This window comes from Mus musculus, chromosome 9 (genome assembly GCF_000001635.26).
Source record: "Mus musculus strain C57BL/6J chromosome 9, GRCm38.p6 C57BL/6J".
NCBI classification, from domain to species: Eukaryota; Metazoa; Chordata; class Mammalia; order Rodentia; family Muridae; genus Mus; species Mus musculus.
In genome coordinates, this window is record NC_000075.6 from 113,995,269 (window position 1) to 114,018,663 (window position 23,395).

General features: G+C 47.2%; 1 protein-coding gene and 1 pseudogene across 10 annotated transcripts in view; both read right to left on the reverse strand.

Annotated features, from left to right (window-relative positions):
• The window catches only part of Fbxl2 (F-box and leucine-rich repeat protein 2), a 68,247-nt gene that overhangs the window by 36,712 nt on the left and 8,140 nt on the right, over positions 1-23,395 (reverse strand). For 8 of the 10 annotated variants that reach the window (XR_379878.3, XR_379879.3, XR_379880.4 and 5 more), the window contains exons 2-5: positions 22,721-22,782; positions 8,174-8,228; positions 7,882-7,956; positions 5,230-5,324 (exon numbers count right to left, since the gene is read on the reverse strand). Coding sequence is in view for 2 of the 10 variants with exons in the window: in NM_178624.6 (NP_848739.1) it covers positions 5,230-5,324; positions 7,882-7,956; positions 8,174-8,228; positions 22,721-22,782 (287 nt within the window). In the remaining 8 variants the exon portion in view is untranslated. Of the gene's footprint in view, positions 1-5,229; positions 5,325-7,881; positions 7,957-8,173; positions 8,229-8,768; positions 8,927-22,720; positions 22,783-23,395 lie in introns of all 10 variants that reach the window. The other 2 variants (XM_011243027.2, XM_030244623.1) reach the window with 2 other exon arrangements.
• On the reverse strand, positions 9,503-9,993 carry Gm36035 (annotated as a pseudogene).

Here is a 23,395-nt window from a genome sequence, read left to right on the forward strand (position 1 = left end):
CTGGTTAGCTGGGGCTGAAGAATCAGCTGTGATTAAAAAGATACCAGAACTACTAAAGCAAAAACTTTGCATTACTGGGACTATTGATGCTGGTTAACTGGAGCTAAGAAATTAGCAATGATTAAGAAGAGACCAGCATCATTGAGGTGACATCTTCTGGGAAGTGTTTTTTGGGAGCACAGAGGCTGTGTTCCAGAGATAGCCAAGGTTGTACCTTGTGCTGTGGCTGGACTTGGTATTGTGTAAGAGTCACCCAGGTGGTACTGGCTTTGAAGGCATGAAGGGGTCATGCAGAGCAGCTGAGGCTCGGCACTGTGAGAGGCCATGGAAGGCCATTGGTGAAGGTGCAGCCTCAGTTGCAATTGATGGCCCAGGACTGAAGGGGTCATGCAAAGGAGTTGAGGCTTGGCACCATGAAGAAAGCCTATGAGAGGCTATTGGTGAAGCCTAGTTACAGTGGAAAACAGCAGCATTTTGGAAATGCCAGTACCATGAGATGACCACCAAGAACAGCAGCAGAAGTGGAGTACAGGCAGCTGGAGCCTAGAAGACAAGGTGTGTGCTACAAAGGGCATGGCTGGGGAAGTGACCCAAGCCCTTGGAGGAGCCTAGAAGATCGTGAGTTGGATCCCAGACATTGGACAGTTGGAGTTTAATTATTGCTTTTGATTGTGACTGTGCCCTGATATTTTTCCCTCTTGAAGGAAGAAAATATTTTAGTGAAGTCCACAGTTAAGAGACTTTTAATTATAAAGACTTTGGATTTTAAGAGAGATTGAAATTTTAATAATTTATAAAGACTGTGGGACTTTTAAAGTTATTTAAGATCTTGGGGATGAATAAGAACTAAGGGTTGAGGCTTACTAGTGATGTATTTGTGTGTCAAGCTGACAAGGGGTCAATTGTACTGGCTAGTTTTGTGTCAACTTGACACAGCTGGAGTTATCACAGAGAAAGGAGCTTCAGTTGAGGAAATGCCTTCATGAGATCCAACGGTAAGGCATTTTCTCAATTAGTGGTCAAGGGGGGTTAAGGCCCCTTCTGGGTGGGACCATTTCTGGGCTGGTAATCTTGGTTTTATAAGAGAGCAGGCTGAGCAAGCCAGGGAAAGCAAGCCAGTAAAGAACATCCCTCCATGGCCTCTGCATCAGCTCCTGCTTCCTGACCTGCTTGAGTTCCAGTCCTGACATCCTTTGGTGATCAACAGCAATGTGGAAGTGTAAGCTGAATAAACCCTTTCCTCCCCAACTTGTCTCTTGGTCATGATGTTTGTGCAGGAATAGAAACCCTGACTAAGACAGAGGGTGAGAGAGGAGTGTGTGTCTGGGTCAGAGCAGTGGCTGGAGTTAGCTCTGCCTGTAAAGTGCTTGTTGTACAAGCAGGTGGCCCTGAGTTTGATCCCCAGTCCCCATGTTTAAAAACAAACATAGTGGTACACACAGGTTTGTGATCCCTGTACTGGGGAGGCAGAGAAAGGCAGATTTAAGGATGCACTGGCCAGACAGTCTAGTGCACTCTGTAAGATCCAGGCCAGTGACAGATTAAGTTTCAAAAAACAAGGTTTATGTTTCAAAAAGACCACTACTAGAGGTTGTCATCAGGCCTCACACGTGTGTGTGTGTGTGTGTGTGTGTGATGGTGGAATGTTTGCCTAACATGTGTAAGGTCCTGGGTTTGATCCCCAGCACCACAAAACAGAAAAGTCCAAGCTGGGCATGGTGTACATCTGTAATCTCAGCCCTTAAGAAGCTGAGAAGGATAAACTGAAGGCCATGTTTAGCGTCACAAGAGACCTTGTCTTGTGCAAACAAGCAAACATCTATAAGCATACACTTCCATGACCCTACTACTCCACTTCGGGAGAAACAAACATCCACAACAGCTTTTTGTGTAACGCTGCAAACTGGAAAGCTCCCACTGTCCATAAACATAAGTGAACACCAGCAGCAGATGCCACAGCTGACAGTGGCCGCACAGGACCCCCACTGCAGCAGATGCCACAGCTGACAGTGGCCACACAGGACCCCCACTGCATCAGATGCCACAGCTGACAGTGGCCACACAGGACCCCCACTGCAGCAGATGCCACAGCTGACAGTGGCCGCACAGGACCCTCACTGCATCTGATGCCACAGCTGACAGTGGCCACACAGGACCCCCACTGCAGCAGATCCCCAGCTGACAGTGGCCACACAGGACCCCCACTGCAGCAGATGCCACAGCTGACAGTGGCCACACAGGACCCCCACTGCAGCAGATGCCACAGCTGACAGTGGCCACACAGGACCCCCACTGCAGCAGATGCCACAGCTGACAGTGGCCGCACAGGACCCCCACTGCAGTAGATACCACGGCTGACAATGGCTGCACAGGACCCAGATCCCCCAGCTGACAGTGACTGCATGGACCCCCCCTCCCTGCAGATCCCTTGACTGACAATTGGCTGGACTTGGACTTTTAGTGATTACCTGACAAAGACAAGGAGTTAGTAGAAATCACACTTTGAGTTTTGGTTTCCCTTCTTGGTGTGATGCAGTTTGACAGTCTGAATCTACCCTGTTTCTACAGGCTCATGTGTGCAGCACTGGCTCCCTTAGGTGCTGTGGGATTTTGAAGAGAGGGACCTAGATAGAGGGAGCAGGTTGCAGGGAGTGGGTCCCTGGAACTATCTTTCCCTGGCTCTTTCCTCTCTTGCTCTCTGCTTCCTAATCTTTGACCATTGTCTTTGCCACATATTCTCAATATGCACAGGGTAGACAGCTCAGACTAGCCCTTCTGAAACTGGGAGCTGAAATAAACTTTCCCTTAAGTTTGTCAGACATTAAGCTTATCTCAGTGGCCACAGCTTCCTAACACCTGAGGTCAGACTCTCAGGGAGGGGATGACGCACAAACACCTGCAGTCAGAGACTCTCAATACATGTATGGGGGCACAGCTCCTGGCTGGCCACATGATAACAAGAATGAACACTGAAACCCCAGAAAGACCATGTTGTGTTTAGATGCAGATGTTAAATAAAGCATATAAGACACTCACAACTACACTCTGAGACAGGCTTTGTGCTGGATGGGTTTGCTCAGCTCTGTGGTTAAATAGCAGTGTTCTAAGCACACCTAAGGCTAGGCTAAGCTTTGAGGTTCCGTGAGGCTGGTGTAATAAATACAGTTGTAAGAGGCTCCCTTTATTTTACCCATATGTATGTGTGCACATGAGTGCAGTGCCCATGGAGGCCAGTAGGGGGCGCTGGATCCCCTGGAGCTGCAGTTACAGTAGGTTCTGAGCTGCCTGACACTGGTGCTGGGAACTCTGCAAGGGCAGCAACATAATGTGATAATCCTGTCCCATCAAGAGAAAGCAAACTTCTATCTTATGGTAACTTCTATCTTCTATCTTATGCCTTTATGGTAAGATAGAAGATATACATATGCCTATATGGTAAGACGACCCCTGAGCCATCTCCCCAGCCTCTAAGACAGCATCTGTACATTGTAGGATGGATTGCTGCTCAGCCATAGAAAGGAACAAACAATTGGTATTTACAGCAAGGTGAACTAATCCCAGGGCAACTGCTCTGAATGGCAGGAATGCACACAGGAGCAGAGTCTCCCTCTGATGCACAGATATCTATGTAATCAACATAGACTTTTGGTCTTAAATTCAGAACAAACCAGTTCTTGGTCTCTCAGCCAGCAGTGTTTTCCTGATAAACCAGAGTTTCCATCCCATGGTGAAAGGTATTTCTCACCAGGCAGTGGTGGTCCCCTCAGGAGGCAGAGACAGGTGGATCTCTGTGACCTCTCGGTCAGCCTGATCTACAGAACAAGTTCTAGGCCAGCCAGGGCTACGTCATGAGATCCTAAGACAAAAACAATCAAACAAATAAATGGCCTTTGATAGACCCACTAGCAGTCCTCATTTTCACATACATCTTTGGGTCTTCCGTGAGACAACTGTTAGTTATGCCTTGCACTGTAAGCTAGCTACATCAGGCCTATTAGCACATATCCTGCTTCCGGCCAAGCTAGTATTCAGTCCATTTCACTGATGCACAGAGCTTTGTAGGCAGAAAAACTGGCCTGATGGCCTGGACTAGTCTTTAATTTATTAGTATATCTACACTGTCCACAGTGACAGTCACATTATGGCATTTTCCACTCTGGGTGTTGACCACAGTCACACCGCATGGCCTGCATGCACCCTCCTTTCCACTGTATTCCTGCTTTAAAAAGTTCTCATGGAGGCTGAGTGTGGTATGGATCTGTGAGTTCAAAGCCATCCATAGCAGGATAGCCAGAGCTATACAATAGAGAGACTGTCTTTTTTTTTTTTTTTTTAATCTTTTATGGTCTGGAGAGATGGCTCAGCAGGTAAAATGTTTCCCATCAAGCCCTATGTCACAGTTAGCCTCATCTGCCAACTATATATAAACCTAGAGTCACCTGGGAAGAGGTGACTCCAACCAGGTAGAGACTCCAAACTCAACTAGAGAACTGCTTCAACCAGACTGACCTGTGGCCAGCTTTGGGACATTATCTTAACTGCTAATGGATGAGGGAGGACCCAGCCCACTCTGGATGGCACAATCCCTAAGCGGTGGGCCTGGGCTGGGTAAGAAAAGAGGCTGAGTAAGCCAATAAGCAGAGTTCCTCCATGGCCTCTGCCTCGAGCTATCGCCTTGGCTTCTCTTGATGATGCACTGTAACCTGTAAGTCAAAGAAATCCTTTGCCACTCCAAGAAACCATGGCTACCTAGGAGGAAGGGGGTACGTATGCATTCAGGGGCACAAGCGATACTGACTGCTGTAATAAAACCAACATAATGCGATAATCCTGCCCCATCGAGAGTAAGCAAACTTCTATCCTACCATAGAGGCGTTCTTGAAAGAACTGCTTTGTGTGTGAGTAAAGTCTTCTAAGAAACTAGGGAGATGGGGAGGGCGTGGCACAGAGGAGACTGAGCACACGCAAGTCTCAGTGCTGATCTGATGCACACCGCGACACTCCACATGTGCTGTGTAGCTGCCCCACTGGCTTCCAGGAGAGATAGCTCACACCAGGCAGGTGAAGCCATTTGTCCCCAGGACAGAGTCAGGACTCTCATTATGCAAATTACCACAGAAAGGACAGAAGGAAAGTCTAAACCATGTTTGCTTTGCTTTTTCTGTCAACCATCAGCTACTGTGACCAAGTGGTCACTGTGACCAAGTGGTCACTGTGACTGTCACTTACTTCAAAGAGGAGTCCCCGACTCCGATGCAGCCACGCAGGCTGAGCTTTCTAAGGAAGCCACCGCACCTCTTGGAGATGTTTTCCACCACTCGGCCCTTAAACAGAGAAGGATGGGAAATGGTCACGTTTGCATGCTGCTTAATTCTTTTTTTTTTTTAAGATTTATTTATTATATGTAAGTACACTGTAGCTGTCCTCAGATACTCCAGAAGAGGGCATCAGATTTCATATTACAGATGGTTGTGAGCCACCATGTGGTTGCTGGGATTTGAACTCAGGACCTTCGGAAGAGCAGTCGGTGCTCTTAACCACTGAGCCATCTCGCCAGCCCTGCTGCTTAATTCTTAACGGTGTACTTGAACTGTGTGCACACATTCCTACGTGCAGTGGGAGTCCATCCTTGCTGCAGGCACTGAGGACTCTCTGAGAGCCTGCCTGCTGCTTTTCCAAGGCTTTGGACACACCCTCCCTACACTCACAGTCAACCGACTGAACCACAGCTGTGGAAGCCACTGGGAGGATAAAATAACGTTGCTGAAAGGGAAGTCAGTCTTTTTAATGTGCGTGCATTGTATGTCTGTGTGGCATGCAGTTACGCCCCGCCATCTAGGCAGAGACACATAAACACTGAATTTTCTAGGGCACGGACCACAGCACCTAAGTGGGGCCGGCACACACTGCTACCCGGCTAACACTTCAGCTGGACTGCAAGCTTGAACCTTGACCCTGGTGTGTCTATCATGCTTTCTGTAGGATCAGCTGAGCTAATTTTGAAGATACATATTTTAGTTTATATATATATATGTGTGTGTGTGTGTGTGTGTGTGTGAGTACCCTCAAAGGCCAGAAGAGAGTGCTGGAACCCAAGTTTACAGGTGCTTGTAAGCTCTCCAGTATGTGAGCTGAAAACTACACTTGGGCCCCCTACAAAAGCACAGAGCACTTCTAACCCCTGAGCCACCTCTCTACTGGGACTTTATGATGTTTAAGCAAAATCCAAGACAACTGCAAAATTAGTCCTTGTTACCAAAGGAAAAAGACAATTAGGCCTAGGAAATCTCAGTGTGTAAGGCTATGTAAGCACCTCACAGCTGAACCCGCAGCACCGCTATCTCTCCATTTTGAGGATTTATTCTTCCTTCACTGGAACAAAGTTTTTGTACCAGAATTAAAAAAAAAAATAAATAAATAAAAAATTTTAAAGTCATGTATGTGGCGATAACTACAGACCACTGTTTCTCAGAGGGAAAAAATACCAAGACCTTTGCCAGTTCAATATTTCTTCAATAACCCTCGGTACCCACTAGGCACAGCAAACCATAGGCTCACATTATTAGAGTGAGAGGCTTGGGGAGAGAGAGAAAAGGTCTCAAATGAGCATTGCAGCCTGAGTTAGAGCTCTAACGTACTGTGCAGTCACTTCATACAGAGTTAGTTAGGGTTTTAACATACTGGGTGGTCACTTCGCAGTTTTGACCTTTGACTTTTTAATCAGATCTTTTGAGAATCTTGGTACAATCTGATTTCATTACACTCATTTGTCCCCAGCCTCTCCCAGACCTGCCTCTCCCTTATCCCCCAGCCCTGTGGGGTGTTTGTCTTATTTGTCACCTAGTAGGTCCAGTTTGTGCTGTCCATACACTCATGGACGTGTGCCACTCCACTGGGACAAAGGGCTCACCAGGGGCAATGTTCTTAACAAAAGGGACACCTCGCTCTCCTGCAACTATCAATTGGCGACAGACCCTCAGCTGCGGGCGAGTAGCATTTTAAAACTGTTTTTAAACTGTGAAAACTGAATGTATAATTTATGGTTTATTTATTTATATGTGTGTACATGCAGAAATACCTTGGTAAGGAGGTCAGAGGCCAATTTGCAAGAATCTGTTCTCTCCTTCTGCCATGTGGGGTCCCAGGACTGAACTCACATAGGCAAGCTTGGTGGCAACAGCTTTTGCCCACTGAGCCATCTCCTGGTCTCATGTGGTCAGTCTCTGAAGGCATGTTAGCACCTCACCTCAGAGAAGCACACAAGCTCGGAAAGAGGAGAGAAGCCCTGGACTCTGTCACCCCAACGCGTTATTCTGCTGATGTTGTGAACCCACAGGTGTGTAACCCAGCTCCCTAATGTGCCAGTGACTCAACCTATTGGTCCCTCAGTCTCTTCAGTCTGATTTTTAAGATTAGTTTATCTCATTACATGTATGTGTGTATGCCTGGGTGAGTTTGTGTTCCATGTGGATGCAGGAGCCCCTAGAGGCCAGAAGGGGGCATCGGACTGCCTCGAACAGGAGTTACAGATGGTTGTGACCAACCATGTGGTGTTGGAAACCAAACCCAGGTCCTATGCAGGAGCAGCTGGCAGCCTCTCTCCCCACCTGCTGTGGGGACTTGCAATATGGAGAGACCCTGTCTCAAAAACACTACCACTAACAGGACCAGAAAGATGCTTCAGTGGGTAAAGATGGCTGTTGCCAAGCCTGAGATCTGAGTCTGATGCTTGGAACCTGCTTGGTGGGCAGAGGGAACCAACTCCTACAGGCTGTCCTCCGACCTCCACTTACACCCTTTGGCAAGTATACACACACACACACACACACACACACACACACACACACCCCTCAAGTAAACTAATTAACTGAACTAACTTACCTCTACATCTGTCTGGAAGTTAAAAAGATCCACCCGTTGCCAGTTGCTGCCATCCAGGGCTAAGATGTTCCAGGCCTTGGGAGGCGGACATAAAAGAGGAGGCTGGGTGAGGGCCACGAGCTGATATGTCATGACTCATATCCTAACTTTTATTCTTGGTGTATATTAAGTAAAAATAAAGTGTACAATTATAACGTTGTTATTTTAGTAGACAAGGTCTAACTGTAATGTTATGTTTGAACCAAGCCCGTCTCTCTCACTGACACCGAGTAAGAGTCAGACAGTACTCTACCTTGGAGATCTGTGCACATCGGCATAGAGTTACGATGTCCAAGAAGGAGAATATTCTAGAGAGAGAGGAAAGGCAAGATGATGAAATGGTGTCAATATTTTAACCACAACTTGGAGACAAAACCTTAAGCATAGCCTGACACAGACTTCCCAAGAGCCCTGGCTGACAACACAGAGCGCACATTGAATTCTTGTCACTGCTGTAAAAACCTAAGAGGCTGTGTGTGCATATTCTGCTTTAGTCACATCACACAAATTCTCTAAAAGCAGAAGTCACTGAACTTCTAGTCTCCTGCTCTGAGAACTGGACATGGAAAAATGGACCCTTCTTGCACCTCCTTGAAGACCAACACTCTATCTAGTTTCCCCGGTGCTGAGGCTGGCTTCCGACCCTGCCAATGTGCCTGACATGCAGCACCAGCTACAGGTTCAGATATTGGAGTCTCAAATAATGTGGTTCCAAAGGTCTGATGAGAAAACCCACTTGGTTAGCTGTATCTGCTCCCCTGGCAAAGAGTCTCCACTCTACTTGGGATTCCCAGGCAAACGGAGCTAGAGGACAAGAGAAAGACTGGGAAGGGGGCAGAGGAACTCACTGAGTCCTGGTGACATCTGTAATGGCTTTAGAAGAAGGTAGCCTCAGGTGTGGCAGGGCTCAGGGGGTTCCTCTGACACAGGAGTGGGCACACTGTGTGCACCTCAGTGCAAGGGACAGACACTGTAGAGGACTGGATGTGTGAGGGCTGGCGCAATGCTGTGTGGGTAAAAAGGAGAAGATGTGTGAGGAATGTGAGAGCTGAGAGGCAAACACACTCCAGTAAAGTCCCCAAAGTCTTCGAAGTAACAGCCACGTGGAGTTAAATGTCTGTGGGCTCAGCGATGGGTGACAGAGCCCTAGAATGCCGCAGTGCCACACACTACCATGATGGACCTACACTGTACCAAATGCCTAGAGATAACAGACATCACTCACCAATGCTCTGTGAATACATAGACGCCTAAGGCTACACTGGCTCAACAGATGATTCAAGTGTGTAAATGCCAGTGCTGACATACTGAGTCATACTATTTTTCCCCAACAGAATATTCTTATTGATTATTTGAGAGTTTTACATAATGGAGTCTAATTATTTCCCAGCCCTCCCAGCCCCCGCCCCTGGTGACCTCCTCCAAGAAGAATAAGAAAAGGAGGACAACAAAACCCCACAAAGTCACACTGCCCATACACTCACGGGAGCATGGTCCAAGTCCCAGTGGCCGCCCCTTGGGAGAACTGAGTCCCTCCCCACCCCACCCCCGCCAGAAGCCACCAACCGTGCAAAGCTACACTTCAGCTCCCCGTTACAATTTTTTTATTACTTAAAATAAAAAAGCTGCATATGTATTCTGCTTTCTGACTCTGTTGTGTCTTCAACACTTTCACAGTGGTTTTCTGCTCCTCAGTAAGGAAGGCCGGCTTGACACAGGCACGCTGGGCACACAGGGAACCACCACGGACCCTGCTGACCTGCTGCTCTGTCCTAGACCCTCTCATAAGGACTTTGGGTCTCACAGCACGACCTCCCCGCCCCACCCCCCGCAGTCTGCCTGGGCACACACCACATCTGGATTTAGGTGTTTTCTGCACTTCTTGGTATAAAGGAAACAACCCTGTTGCCAGGGGGTTCGAGACAGCCTCGTTTTGCTCCAGGCTGTAGAGTAGGAAAGCCTACGACGGTATGCCAAACACCGGACCATTCTGAGTGCCTCTAAGCACCGTCCCCAGAAGAGAGAGCCCTATTTTTTTTAAGATTTATTTATTTATTATAAGTAAGTACACTGTAGCTGTCTTCAGACACTCCAGAAGAGGGAGTCAGTTCATGTTACGGATGGTTGTGAGCCACCATGTGGTTGCTGGGACTTGAACACTGGACCTTTGGAAGAGCAGTCGGGTACTCTTACCCACTGAGCCATCTCACCAGCCCACCTATCACAATTTTTGAAGAGTTCTCTTCAATGGCTTCCTGTCCAGGCTGTTTCTTTTGAGGGGTTGGGTAGGGAAGAGGTTGTCGCAGAGGCCGTCTATGTCTTTCATTCTCAACCGTGAGCCTGAAGTGTTCCTTAGCAGGGCAATAAACACATATGCTTCCATCAGGATCTCTCCTATATGACCTCCATGGGAATTTATCTTGCTCACCTACAGACCCTCCTGCCCCAGTAGCCACACTGCTGCCTCCCAAGTGTTCCCACAAACTACCTATGTACACATTTCAAGCTGAAGGCCAATACAGAAGTGTATAATAAGGTAAAAAGGGAGTCAGCTAGGGTCTCCTTGAACATACTCAATTGCCTACCACATGGAGAATCAATCTACTGTCTCAGTTACATTGACATGTCTGATTATAAAAACAGCCACTGACTATGCCCTGTGTGCCACCCACAGGGGCATCGTTATTCACCTGTCACAGCCACACTAGGAGAGGACTACTATATCCATTTCAGAGACAGGGTTACTCGAGCAAGACACGGGGTCTGTGTGTGTGTGTCTGTGTGTGTGTGTGTGTGTGTGTGTGTGTGTGTGTGTGTGTGTGTGTGTGTGTGTGTAAAAGGTGGTGCTGGACCTGAACCCAGGCAATGTGGCTGGCCCAAGAGCCTGAGGCCACACACACACTGCCTGGGAAACTTTGACACAAAGATGTCTTCCTTGAGGCTCTGCTGGCCCCTGGGTGAAGAAGTTTTCTTTTTGTGAGCATGCTGTTTGGAAAAATCTAGACTCACTCAAAGTGAACAAGACCTTTGTATGTTGAGACAGACAGCAACCAAGTGGGCCAGAATGCATGCACCTGCTCTCCCTGCGATGACTGGGCTTCATGTCACTGAAGGAAACGCACATCGCCTGGGTACTTACATCCTGTCCCCCACGCACATCATTTCCACAAATAGACATGGTGATATTTCCAACAGCCAATCTACAGCTCACACCAGTTCCTGACTTGGGGTTTGATGAACAAAACGGATGCTGACAGACAGATCCTAGAGCACGAGGCATGAACAAAGAGGGCCGGTCAGGGAAAGCGCACAGCAGGTAAGGGGGCCTGCTGCCAGGCCTCGTGACCCCCAAGTCCGCCAGTCTGTCCATGTTCCTTCGTGTCCTTTCTCTCTCTCTCTCTCTCTCTCTCTCTCTCTCTCACACACACACACACACACACACACACACACACACACCAAGAGTAATTTTTTAAAATAAAAACATAAAAGAATCAAGGTTGGCTGAAGTGGGGGTCACAGCCTTTGAGGGGTTGCTGTCCCAGCTTCCCCTGCGGCAGTACTGGAGAATGCAGAGTTATGCCGGACACAAGGAAGCAGTGAAGATTACAGCTGTGTTGTCAACATGCCAGACTTTGGGACCATCAGGAAGATGGCCTTTGGGCACACCTAATGGGGTTACCCTCACTACTTGAGACAGGAAGTCTGGGAAGTCGGCTGTGTGACTCCAGCTGTGTGACTCCAGCCGTGTGACTCTGAGGCTGAGTCCTGAACAGAATAAACAGGAGAGGGAGCTGAGCACCAGCGTTTGCTACTCCTCACTGGACTGTGGCTACGACATGGCCAATGTCCCAAGTCCAAGCTTGTCCCTCCCCCACAGCGGACGCAGACCATTCTGTGAACCTGAATGGATATTTTCACTCTCCGTTGCCTCACAGAATATCTGTCACAGCAACAGGAACGACAGAAATCTACTTGTGGACATGATAGCCATTCCGTTGGTCTGTCTGTTCCATGTTAACTACAGAATTCTGCCCCATGTTTTGACATCCCACCATGCGTGAAACCCTCTATCTGAGTTTACATTAATATTCTAGAATCATGGCAACTTGCATAGGGACATTTTCTGAAACTTGCTGACTTCACACTGAATTTGCAGGAAAATTGACAGAATCGATCCTTTTAGAGTACCAGAAGAGAAACAGATCTATACACACAAAGCCAGCCAATACCTCTCAAGGCATCTGGTGACATAAAGTGCACTTCCCATTACTGTGCCGGCCTCTTACCCTGCCCGTCCCCTCCTCAAGACTTAATGTCTTCGTGGTGAGAAATCCCCTTAGCACTTATGTGGGGGTGTTTGTGATGAGTCTTTCTCAGGGGGAGTTTACTTGAAAAGTCTTATCTTTAATTAAAATGTATCATTTGTGTCTACATGGCATGCATGCATGCATGCTTGTGTATGCGTGTGCTTCCGAGTCCGGGTGTATGGGTGTAGACGAGCCATGCGAGCAGAGGTCAGAGAACAACTTTATGGCGCTGGTTCTCTTTCGGCCTTAACATGGGTCCGAGAAATGCCAGGCCTGCCTAGCAAGAGCCTTTACCTGCGGACCCATCTCCCTAGCCCAGACCGTTGGGGTTGTTTTATGAGACAGGGTCTCTCCACATAGCCCTGACTGTCCTAGAATTCACTATGTAAACCAAGCTAGATTCACACTCAAAAAGATCGACCTGCTCTCGCCTTCTGAGTGTGCCACCAAGCCCAGCGCCAGGCTCTCAGTTTTAAAGGCGACAGACAGACTGTCTGGCTTTAGGACAGGAGAATTTTCCTTCAGCACTTTAACAAACTTCTTTCCTTTTGAGTCACTGCTCATAAGACCCAAGCGTTCTCCACACTTCAAGCCCCACTGTTCAGCTCTGTTTGGGTTTTGTGGTTTGTAGCATGTTGGTCACTGTGTGCGTTCATGTGGAAATCACTGCTCTTTGACCTGTGGACTGTCTGTAACCAGGTTTGAAAGCTTTGGGGCCATTATTTCGTCAAACATTTGTATGACTATTCCTTCTGACCGGACTTACTACATATATGTCGATCACATCACCTTCTTACTTAGTTGTTATTGTTGCTGTTGTTGTGCCTTTTTTGAGACAGGAATTTTCTGTGTAGCCCTGGCTGTCCTGAAACTCACTTTGTAGACCGGGCTGGCCTCAAACTCAGAGACCTGCCTGCCTCTGCCTCCTGAGAGATAAGATTAAAGGTGTGTGCCACCACAGTCTGGTTAGTTATTATTTTATAATTTATGTGTATGTGTGTACCTGTGTGGAAGTGAAGGCAGCAGGTGCCCTCAGAGGCCAGAGCTGTCAGCTTACAGCTGGGTTACAGGCAGTTGTGAGCCGCTTGACCCGGTGCCTGCCAGGAACTGAACTCCAGTCCTCTGTAACAGCAGGCTGCCCTCTTCCTCACTGAGTCCCTCCAGCTTGATAGCTCACTACTGACCCCTGCCCGCCACCCCAGCCGGCATGACTGGTTTTCACTCCCAGAGGTACCATTGTCTCCTAAGGCATTTCTTCTTCCCTTTGCATATAGCTTTTCTGCTGCCGATCTCAGTAAGCAGGGCACCAAGGGGTCGGCCTGACTTATCATCTCTCCTCTTCGGATCAGTTTTTCCAATTTGCTTACATCATTCCAGGTCCTATGAAGAACGTAGCTTTTTTTTTTCTTTTTAAGCTTTTAACTGTTTATTAACCACTTAGTATTAGCAAAGGGCAGTTTGGGATAAAGTGCCAGTGCCCCCACTGTTGAATTTCCCCCAGGGAACAGCACTGTAAATCAACCCCGACGAGGGAAATCATCTCAAAGCCCAGGAACACTGAACCAAAGCTTCCCACCATTTTATAGACGGAGCACAAAGGAGAGGAAGATGGTGGTCAGGCTAGGGGTGGAAAAGTACTGAGAACTGCTTTACAGTAGGGATTAAATGTCTTCAAGGTTTTACCCTTCGCTAAGGAGGAGAAACGTCTAAGAAAGGACCTCCTCCTAGGAGAGGGGCCTGGGCTAGGGATGTAGGTGTGCATGAGGCACGACTGCTGAGGTGGGCTTCAACTCCCTTTGAAGACCAAAAAGCACTAGTAGTTTACCAGGATCACCTCAAACTTCCCTTCTAAATGGACAAGGGCCAGTTTTTCTCTTCTCTGCTGTAGGCTCCGCAGGAAAGCTCAGGGTCCTACCTCCAACACAGGGTTCCAGGCCAACCCACTCCACAGGATCTTTTTTTGTTTTTTTGGTTTTTTTTTGGCTTACTTCTCAGAGAGCGCTGGCCTTTCATCTGGAGGTTCAGCATCTGCTATTTTATAGTCCTCAAGTTCAGGTAAAACTACAGTCAGATCACTGGGCTCGGGCTGAGTCCCAGCACTCTGGATTTTTAACTATTGTAGGTGAAACAAAAGATGGTTAGATGCAGCTCGGTTGCTTTCAAGTCTGTAGGGCTTCTGAATGACTAAGAATCCAAAGGCCTAGGCAACTGCTGACAGCCCCGCCTCCTGGCTGCTGTCAGGCCACGCCCCCTCATGGCAGTATTTGAGAAGTGAATGGGAAGAAACTTTAGGGCAAAGAATTTTGTTGTCTGGGCCTCTAAAACATGGCTGGTTTAGTTTCTATAAAACTCAATAAGCCTTAGTGAGATTGCACAGTGGATAAAGGTGCTCACTGCCAAATAAGACAACCCAAATTTGGTCCTCGGAACCCACGTGACAGGAGAGAACCGATTCCTGTAAGCTGTCCTCTGACTCTCATGTGTCCCAAGCATGTGTACAAGGCTAGAATAGGCAAGCATTAAAAACAACAGCAGCAGCACCTCAGGCAGATGCGCCTACGCCAGGGCTGAGCACCGAACCGGTACGGAAGCAGCCCAGGTGCCTGGATCACTCTCCACGGTCCTTACAAAAATCAGTTCCTCTGGCGGTCCATGTCCGCAGAGCTTCACTCCCTCTAAACAAAGTCTACGGTCCTTACAAAAATCAGTCCCTCTAGCCTCCGTGTCCGCGGAGCTTCACTCCCTCTAAACAACGTCTGATTTAACACTTTTGTCTATAATTAGTCTCATGGTCCTCAAAGAAGCAAACATCTCCCCGGCCTTCTGACCAAATAAGAAAAACACTTTTCTTTTTACATGTTATCTTAAGACAGGGTATCACTCTACCTCAGGCTAGCTTAGAGCTTGCAGCCATCCTCCTGTCTCATACCTGCTGCTGGCATCAGCCAGCATCCCGGGCATCGAATCATGTTTTTAGCCCCTACCTCTATCTCACCTTGCCTTACTATCCCTGTCGTCTAAGAATTCATCAGCAGCCCCGCCTCCTGCCGCCGTAAGCTTCCCCACTACTCTGGTCACCGGGCAGCACCCACGCTGACTCCCCCACATGGCCACACTGGCAACATTTTCTTTCTTCTAAAAGCAATACTTAGCCAACACACCTTTGATCCCAGCACTCCAGGAGGCAGAGGCAGATGGATCTCTGAGTTTGAGGCCAGCCTGGTCTACTGAGAAAGTTTCAGGACACCTGAGGCTGTATACTAAGATCCTGCCTCAAAACAAAATAATAATGATGAAATAAAAATACTTGGGCTGGTGAGATGGCTCAGCGGGTAAGAGCACTGACTGCTCTTCCGAAGGTCCCGAGTTCAAATCCCAGCAACCACATGGTGGCTCACAGCCATCCGAAATGAGATCTGAGGCCCTCTCCTGGTGTGTCTGAAGACAGCTACAGTGTACTCATTTATAATAGTAAATAAATTAAAAAAATAAAAATACTACTACCAGTACTGGATTACGTTTATGAAGAGTTGCCTTCCGCTCACTTCCTGGTTAGTGCTGAGGTCAAATGTACAAAGACCCTCTTGAACTTGTTCTTTAACATTAGCTCCGACATTCCCAAGAGATGCTTTATGTGCTTGAGGTAAAGCCTGTGACATAAAATCAACCACTTGAGCCGCACAGTCCAGCAATGCTGGTGTTACACGGTCAGCTCTGACACAGTCCCATCGCCCAAGTGAACTGACACATACCACAGCCAGCCTCATCCCTGTCCCCGGCCCGCGGCCATCACCTTGTGGATGCGCTTCGGGAGAGAGGTGCCTCTCTGATCCTTCAAGCAAATGAACAGCTTATCAGACCTTGGGGCGTGGCTCGCTTCCCTTGGGGCGTGGCTCGCTTCCCCTAGGGCGTGACTCGCTTCCCTTGGGGTGTGGCTCGCTTCCCTTGGGGCGTGGCTCGCTTCCCTGGCGTGCTCTTTAGCCTCATCCGCGCTGGCACACAGCACTTCTCTTTGTTTTTTTTTTTTTTTGGTTTTTTTTTTTTTTTTTTTTTTAGAATTAATGTAGGTATAATTTATTTAGTAACAAATCTGTACTGTCCAGGGATATCGTTTCTCTCGCACAGTTAAACTGTTACTTAAGTAATTAACTTTTTTTTTTTTTTTTCCTTTTTTTTTTTTTTTTTCCATTTTTTATTAGGTATTTAGCTCATTTACATTTCCAATGCTATACCAAAAGTCCCCCTTACCCACCCACCCCCACTCCCCTACCCACCCACTCCCCCCCTTTGGCCCTGGCGTTCCCCTGTACCGGGGCACACAAAGTCTGCGTGTCCAATGGGCCTCTCTTTCCAGTGATGGCCGACTAGGCCATCTTTTGATACATATGCAGCTAGAGTCAAGAGCTCAGGGGTACTGGTTAGTTCATAATGTTGTTCCACCTATAGGGTTGAAGATCCCTTTAGCTCCTTGGGTACTTTCTCTAGCTCCTCCATTGGGAGCCCTGTGATCCATCCATTAGCTGACTGTGAGCATCCACTTCTGTGTTTGCTAGGCCCCGGCATAGTCTCACCAGAGACAGCTACATCTGGGTCCTTTCAGTAAAATCTTGCTAGTGTATGCAATGGTGTCAGCATTTGGAAGCTGATTATGGGGTGGATCCCTGGATATGGCAGTCTCTACATGGTCCATCCTTTCATCTCAGCTCCATACTTTGTTTCTGTAACTCCTTCCATGGGTGTTTTGTTCCCACTTCTAAGGAGGGGCATAGTGTCCACACTTCAGTCTTCATTTTTCTTGAGTTTCATGTGTTTAGGAAATTGTATCTTATATCGTGGGTATCCTAGGTTTTGGGCTAGTATCCACTTATCAGTGAGTACATATTGTGTGAGTTCCTTTGTGATTGTGTTACCTCACTCAGGATGATGCTCTCCAGGTCCATCCATTTGGCTAGGAATTTCATAAATTCATTCTTTTTAATAGCTGAGTAGTACTCCATTGTGTAGATGTACCACATTTTCTGTATCCATTCCTCTGTTGAGGGGCATCTGGGTTCTTTCCAGTTTCTGGCTATTATAAATAAGGCTGCTATGAACATAGTGGAGCATGTGTCCTTCTTACCAGTTGGGGCTTCTTCTGGATATATGCCCAGGAGAGGTATTGCTGGAGCACTTCTCTTTGTATGTTTGGATCGTGACTCACTTGTCCAGCCATCTGTTGACGGGCATCCGGAGATGCTTGTTTGGCTCTTGTGAACAATTCTGCTATGAACATTTGTGTGTTTGTTGCTGTTTTCAATTGTTTGCATCATGCACTTTGGCTTATTTTAGGGTGACAAACTATGGTCTGAAAATATTAAATGGACAAATTCCAGAAATAAGCAAGTTCTAAATTTGTGTGCGTTTTTTTTTTTCTTTTCTTTTGAGAGAAGGTCTCACTCTGTAGACTGAGGTGGCCTTAAAGATCACAGAGATGTACCTGCCTCTGCCTTGTAAGTGCTGGCTGAATGCATGAGCCGCCTTACCTGACTTCAGTTCATGTCACTTTTATTACTGCATATTGTTACTTACTCTGCTCATGTGTAGATTCAACTCTATCTGCATGCATAGGAAAGGCCACAGTACAAGGAGAACCAGAACCCACCCTGCCTGGTCACTCAGGCTGCTGGGATACACGGGTCTGTAGTATACCCAAGAGAGGAAATTACCACCGTGTGATTATTTTGTTTCTTTTTGAAGAATTGCCAACTGGTTACACCATTATGAAAATGACTTCATTATCATTATTACAGCTTCATTTTATTTATTTATTTATTTTTGGTTTTTTGAGACAGGGTTTCTCTGTGTAGCCCTGGCTGTCTTGGAACTCACTTTGTAGACCAGGCTGGCCTCGAACTCAGAAATCCGCCTGCCTCTGCCTCCCGAGTGCTGGGATTAAAGGTGTGCACCACCATGCCCGGCTGAAAACCCACTTTTTTAAAAGATAATTTTTATTTTTAATTGCATGTATGCAACTGTGTCTTGTGTATGGGTACATGAGTGCACTTGCAGATGGATCCCAGAAGAGGGCGCTGTATCCCTGGAAGCTGGAGTGGTTATGAGCCACCAAATGTGACAATCCTCTGTGAGAGCAGTTTGTGCTCTTAACTGCTGAGCCAACCCCAAGCTCCAAGAAAATCCTTAATTCATGAGTGAAAGGTGTGTAGAAAGAGTCAAGTTATATAAGCTTAATAACAAAGTGGGTAGAAGGAATATGTACATTAAAAACATTAAGTAATTTTAAAACTATCAATAGAAATTACTAGATGAGGGGTGGATGGGGGTGGCGCATGCCTTTAGTCCCAGCACTTGGGAGGCAGAGGCAGTGAATCTCTGAGTTTTGGGCCAGCCTGGGCTACAGAGCAAGTTTCAGGACAGCCAGACCTACACAGTGAAACCCTATCTCCAAAAGAAAAAACCTAATTAATTAATTAAAATAAAATTTTACCTTCTCTGACTGCTTCCACAATAAGAACAGGAGTATGGGAACGTGAACTCTCAAGAAAATGTGATGGATGTCTGGTCTCAAGTAGCAATTCACTTCAAAAAATTCACACATGAGGCTTGTGAATGAGTCCAAAGCTCCACCTGATGGCCACAACCTCCATGTTCTTAACAATGGGTGTGCTGTGGACTGCTGTGTGTGTGTGTGTGTGTGTGTGTGTGTGGCCAAGCATGGAGGTCAGAAGTTAACACCAGCATATCTTTTGTTACTCTCCTCCCCACCTTATCTTTTGGAGACAGGCTCTCTCACTGAACTTAGACTCGCCATTTTGCTAGGCTGGCCAGCCAAGTAACCACCAGGATCACCCCCACCCCCAATCTCACCCCCTTGGCACTGGGGTTAGGGTGTTTGCCAACTGGATATGCAAACTCAGGTCTTTGCACTTGCACAGCAAGCCCTTTACCCACAGAGACACCTCAATACCTCCATAGTCCTACCTTTGGATCATTAAAAGAATATTTTTTAAACAAAGTTTCATTGTATAGCCCAGCCTGGCCTAGAACTCACAGAGACCCTTCTGCCCTTTCCTCCCGAGGATGGTGTACTGGCTAGTTTTGTGTCAACTTGACACAGCTGGAGTTATCACAGAGAAAGGAGCTTCAGTTGAGGAAATGCCTCCATGAGACCTAGCTGTAAGGCATTTTCTCAATTAGTGATCAAAGGGGATGGAAGGCCATTGGTGAAGGTGCAGCCTCAGTTGCAATTGATGGCCCAGGACTGAAGGGGTCATGCAGTGTTTTGGAGATGCCAGTACCATGAGATGACCACCAAGAGCAGCAGGAGTGGAGGACAGGCATCTGGAGCCTAGAGGACGACGCGTGTGCTACAAAGGGCGTGGCTGGAGAAGTGACCCAAGCCCTTGGAGGAGCCCAGAAGATCGTGAGTTGGATCCCAGACACTGGATGGTTGGAGATTGATTTTAGCTTTTGATTGTGACTGTGCCCTGATATATTTCCCTCTTGAAGGAAGTATTTTTAGTTAAGCCCACAGTTAAGAGACTTAATTGTAAAGACTTTGGATTTTAAGAGAGATTAAAATTTTAAGAATTTGTAAAGACTGTGGAACTTTAAAAGTTATTTAAGATCTTGGGGATGAATAAGAAACTAAGGATTGAGGCTTACTAGTGATGTATTTGTGTGTCAAGTTGACAAGGGGTCAATTGTACTGGCTAGTTTTGTGTCAACTTGACACAGCTGGAGTTATCACAGAGAAAGGAGCTTCAGTTGGGGAAATGCCTCCATGAGATCCAACTGTAAGGCATTTTCTCAACTAGTGATCAAGGGGGAAAGGCCCCTTGTGGGTGGGACCATCTCTGGGCTGGTAGTCTTGGTTCTATAAGAAAGCAGGCTGAGCAAGCCAGGTGAGGCAAGCCAGTAAAGAACATCCCTCCACGGCCTCTGCATCAGCTCCTGCTTCCTGACCTGCTTGAATTCCAGTCCTGACTTCCTTGGTGATGAACAGCAATGTGGAAGTGTAAGCTGAATAAACCCTTTCCTCCCCAACTTGCTTCTTGGTCATGATGTTTGTGCAGGAATAGAAACCCTGACTAAGACAGAGGGAAAGGATGGATGCCTGGCCTAATTAGATACTGATAGATATTGATAAAGTCAGCAACGTTCAGAAGATGTGGACAGGGACACGCAGCAAGGAGGAGGGCTGGCTTGTTACTAGAATTGAGAGTACTAAATTTTACTTAAGAAATATTCAGAATCGAGGTTATCATATTTTTCCAAAGTTCAAATCTTCCTGGGTCACTTTTTCTTCAGGAGATTCTGGAGGGGGACGGAGAGCTGGTCAGCTCCTGCTGAGGCGCTGGGTTCAGCTCCCAGCATCTGTGTCTGGCAGGTCACAGCCACAACTCCAGCTCCAATGGGATCTGATGCCCTCTTCTGGACACTGCAGGCATTGCACTCACATGCACACACCCCCAGATAGAAATGTACATCACTTAAATAGAGAAACCCTGTCTTGAAAAACCAATAAACAAACAAACAAACCTTTAAAAAAAACCCAAAAAACCAAAAAGACCCTGGAAACCAAAAGGAGAGGACCTCCTCTGGGTAGCCACCGGCAGTTCTTATGGGCTCCTCTCAGCTGCGGTCTGAGCATCTGTGGAGGGCAGAGGGTCTCTGCTCCCCACTCCCCACGGCCACTGAGCTCCGTGCTCCCCACCCTCTTCCATTTGCTCATTCTTCAAGCATTTTCTCATCTGTCAACCAATGTCATTGCAGTGACCAAACAATTCCAGAATATCTGTGACCCTTAGCCACAGCTAGGTCGGCTGCGGGTGCCACGGGCTGGCCGTTCCACAGAAAGACAACCAAGAGGACTAACTTCTAAAGTGGGTTTAGAAATGACCATAGAGAATGACAGAACCCTTTATTTCGACCTCTGTATCAGCAAATAGAAACCACTCAGTGGTTGAGTATAAAAGCTAGCTCTAATGTGTGTGGTGTGTGTGAGAGAGAGAGGGGTGGGGTGGGGTTAATGGCCTAGAATCAGAAACGGAAACAGCATTCGTGAGAAGGGTGGAGTTTAACCACAGCCTGCTGATGTGTGAGTAATGTCCTGGCTGGCTGAAGCTGGCTATGGCGCCCAGAGTACCAGTGCCACACTCACACTGCAGACTGAGGCCTGGGCTAGGCAAGTGCTCAAGCTGAGGCTACAGTCACTTCCTGGGCCATGTACCCACCATTGTCTAGTGACAACAGTCCACCCTGAACTCCTCCATGTTGGATGCAATGACTTTGTTTTTTCCTGCAGCCTTTGTTGCTTTGTGGCTGCTCACAGAGTCCTCTGACCTCCACGAGTGCACCGTATCACACATGCATGCCTCTCTCCCCCAAACGAACCTCATCAAGAATTACCCCACAATGACCAAGCAAAACGCAGAGTCAATTCTGAAATCTAAAACAATGTAGCATATCCAGGGTGGGGGTCATACTCCCCATCTCCCTCTGATGTAAGCATCTTCTACAACTCCATGGAATACTGTCCTGTCACTAGCTCCTCGCCCAGGGCCATCACTACGCAAAAAACATCCATCCTTGGGTCAGAATCTGTTCTTGTTTTGAGAGACATTGGCGACAGTTTGGAAAATGCCGCTCAAATATTACCATGTGTGCTCATGTAAAGAATGAAGACGTGACAGCCTCCACAACTAACAACAACTAGACAACTGCAGAATTAGAAAACAAAACCCCAAAACCAAGAACAAAGTTGGGGTGCCCACTGGCAAACAAGTGTCACCTGCACACTCGCTTGGTGAACTGACAGGCAAGTGACTGTCCTCTGGACAAGGACACCCTTTGCTCTCCGATGCTGTCACTTCGAACGCATTCTGCTCAATACCTCGGGGACAGCACTCTGCTGTTTAGTAGCATATCATAAACACACATCTTTTGTAGCTTTTGAACAACTCGTCTCTTAGAAAATGCCAAAATGCCGGGCAGTGGTGGCGCATGCCTTTAATCCCAGCACTTGGGAGGCAGAGGCAGGCGGATTTCTGAGTTCGAGGCCAGCCTGGTCTACAGAGTGAGTTCCAGGACAGCCAGGGCTACACAGAGAAACCCTGTCTCGAAAAACCAAAAAAAAAAAAAAAAAAAAAAAAAAAAGAAAAGAAAAAAAGAAAATGCCAAAACTCTCTGGCCACAAGAACCCACACCTGTAGCAATAACCTCTCCCCAGTTACTAATCAATTTAAGATTGCCTATTCATGCCCAACCTGCTGTTGATCGCTATGATCTGTATAACTCTACAAAATGAATCCAGACTCAGTACATTCTGGAGCAGATCAAGTAAACTTGGCACCAAGCTGGACAGCATTCTATAAAACAAACTGGGAAGTCAGGTGGTCTACGTCCCTTTCTAGCCCAGGACTCCCCCGGGACAGAGGCTGTCTTGCAACTGGAGGCTGGAGCCAAACCCGAGCTCCCTAACGCGCCACACTCACCTCAAGAGGAGCTCCTTGGGTAGCTTCTTGTTGATAAGGCCATCATCACTGTTTGAGAAAACCTGCAAGAGGAGAAAAATTGGAAAACAGGTCTTTGGCCGTAGTATGAAAAAGTGAAGTCCCATGTTTTTATTCTGGATCAGAACAGAAATGCTTACTGTCCTGCAGAAAAGAAAAACCAACTTCACCACTCAAGTTCCATTCCCTGCAGTCATGTCAGACATCTCACAACCACCTGTACCTCCAGCTCCCGGGGATCCAACATCCCTGCCTCCATGTCCCCAGCTTCCATGTGTACCACCCCAAGCCCCATAAACACATATACATAATTAAAATTAATAAAAATAAATATTTTAAAATGTCAACACACAGCCACCTGTGTAGTGCATTGTACTGGAGGCTCTGGTAAGCTCATAGCAAGAGAAGCAGGAGACATATAAGGGTAACAGGACAGTCTCCATTTAAAGACATGGTATTGTACGTAGACAACTCTAGAAACCCACAAAATCATATCATAACTTGTCAAAAGTTCAGTGATGTTACACCTTTACACAAAAGGAAATTATACTTTTAAAATTTTTTTATTTTAAATTGTGTGGTGTGGTGTGTGTGTGTGTATACACATGTGAGTGCAGCACCCTAGGAGGCCAGAAGAGGGCGATAGATCTCCTGGAG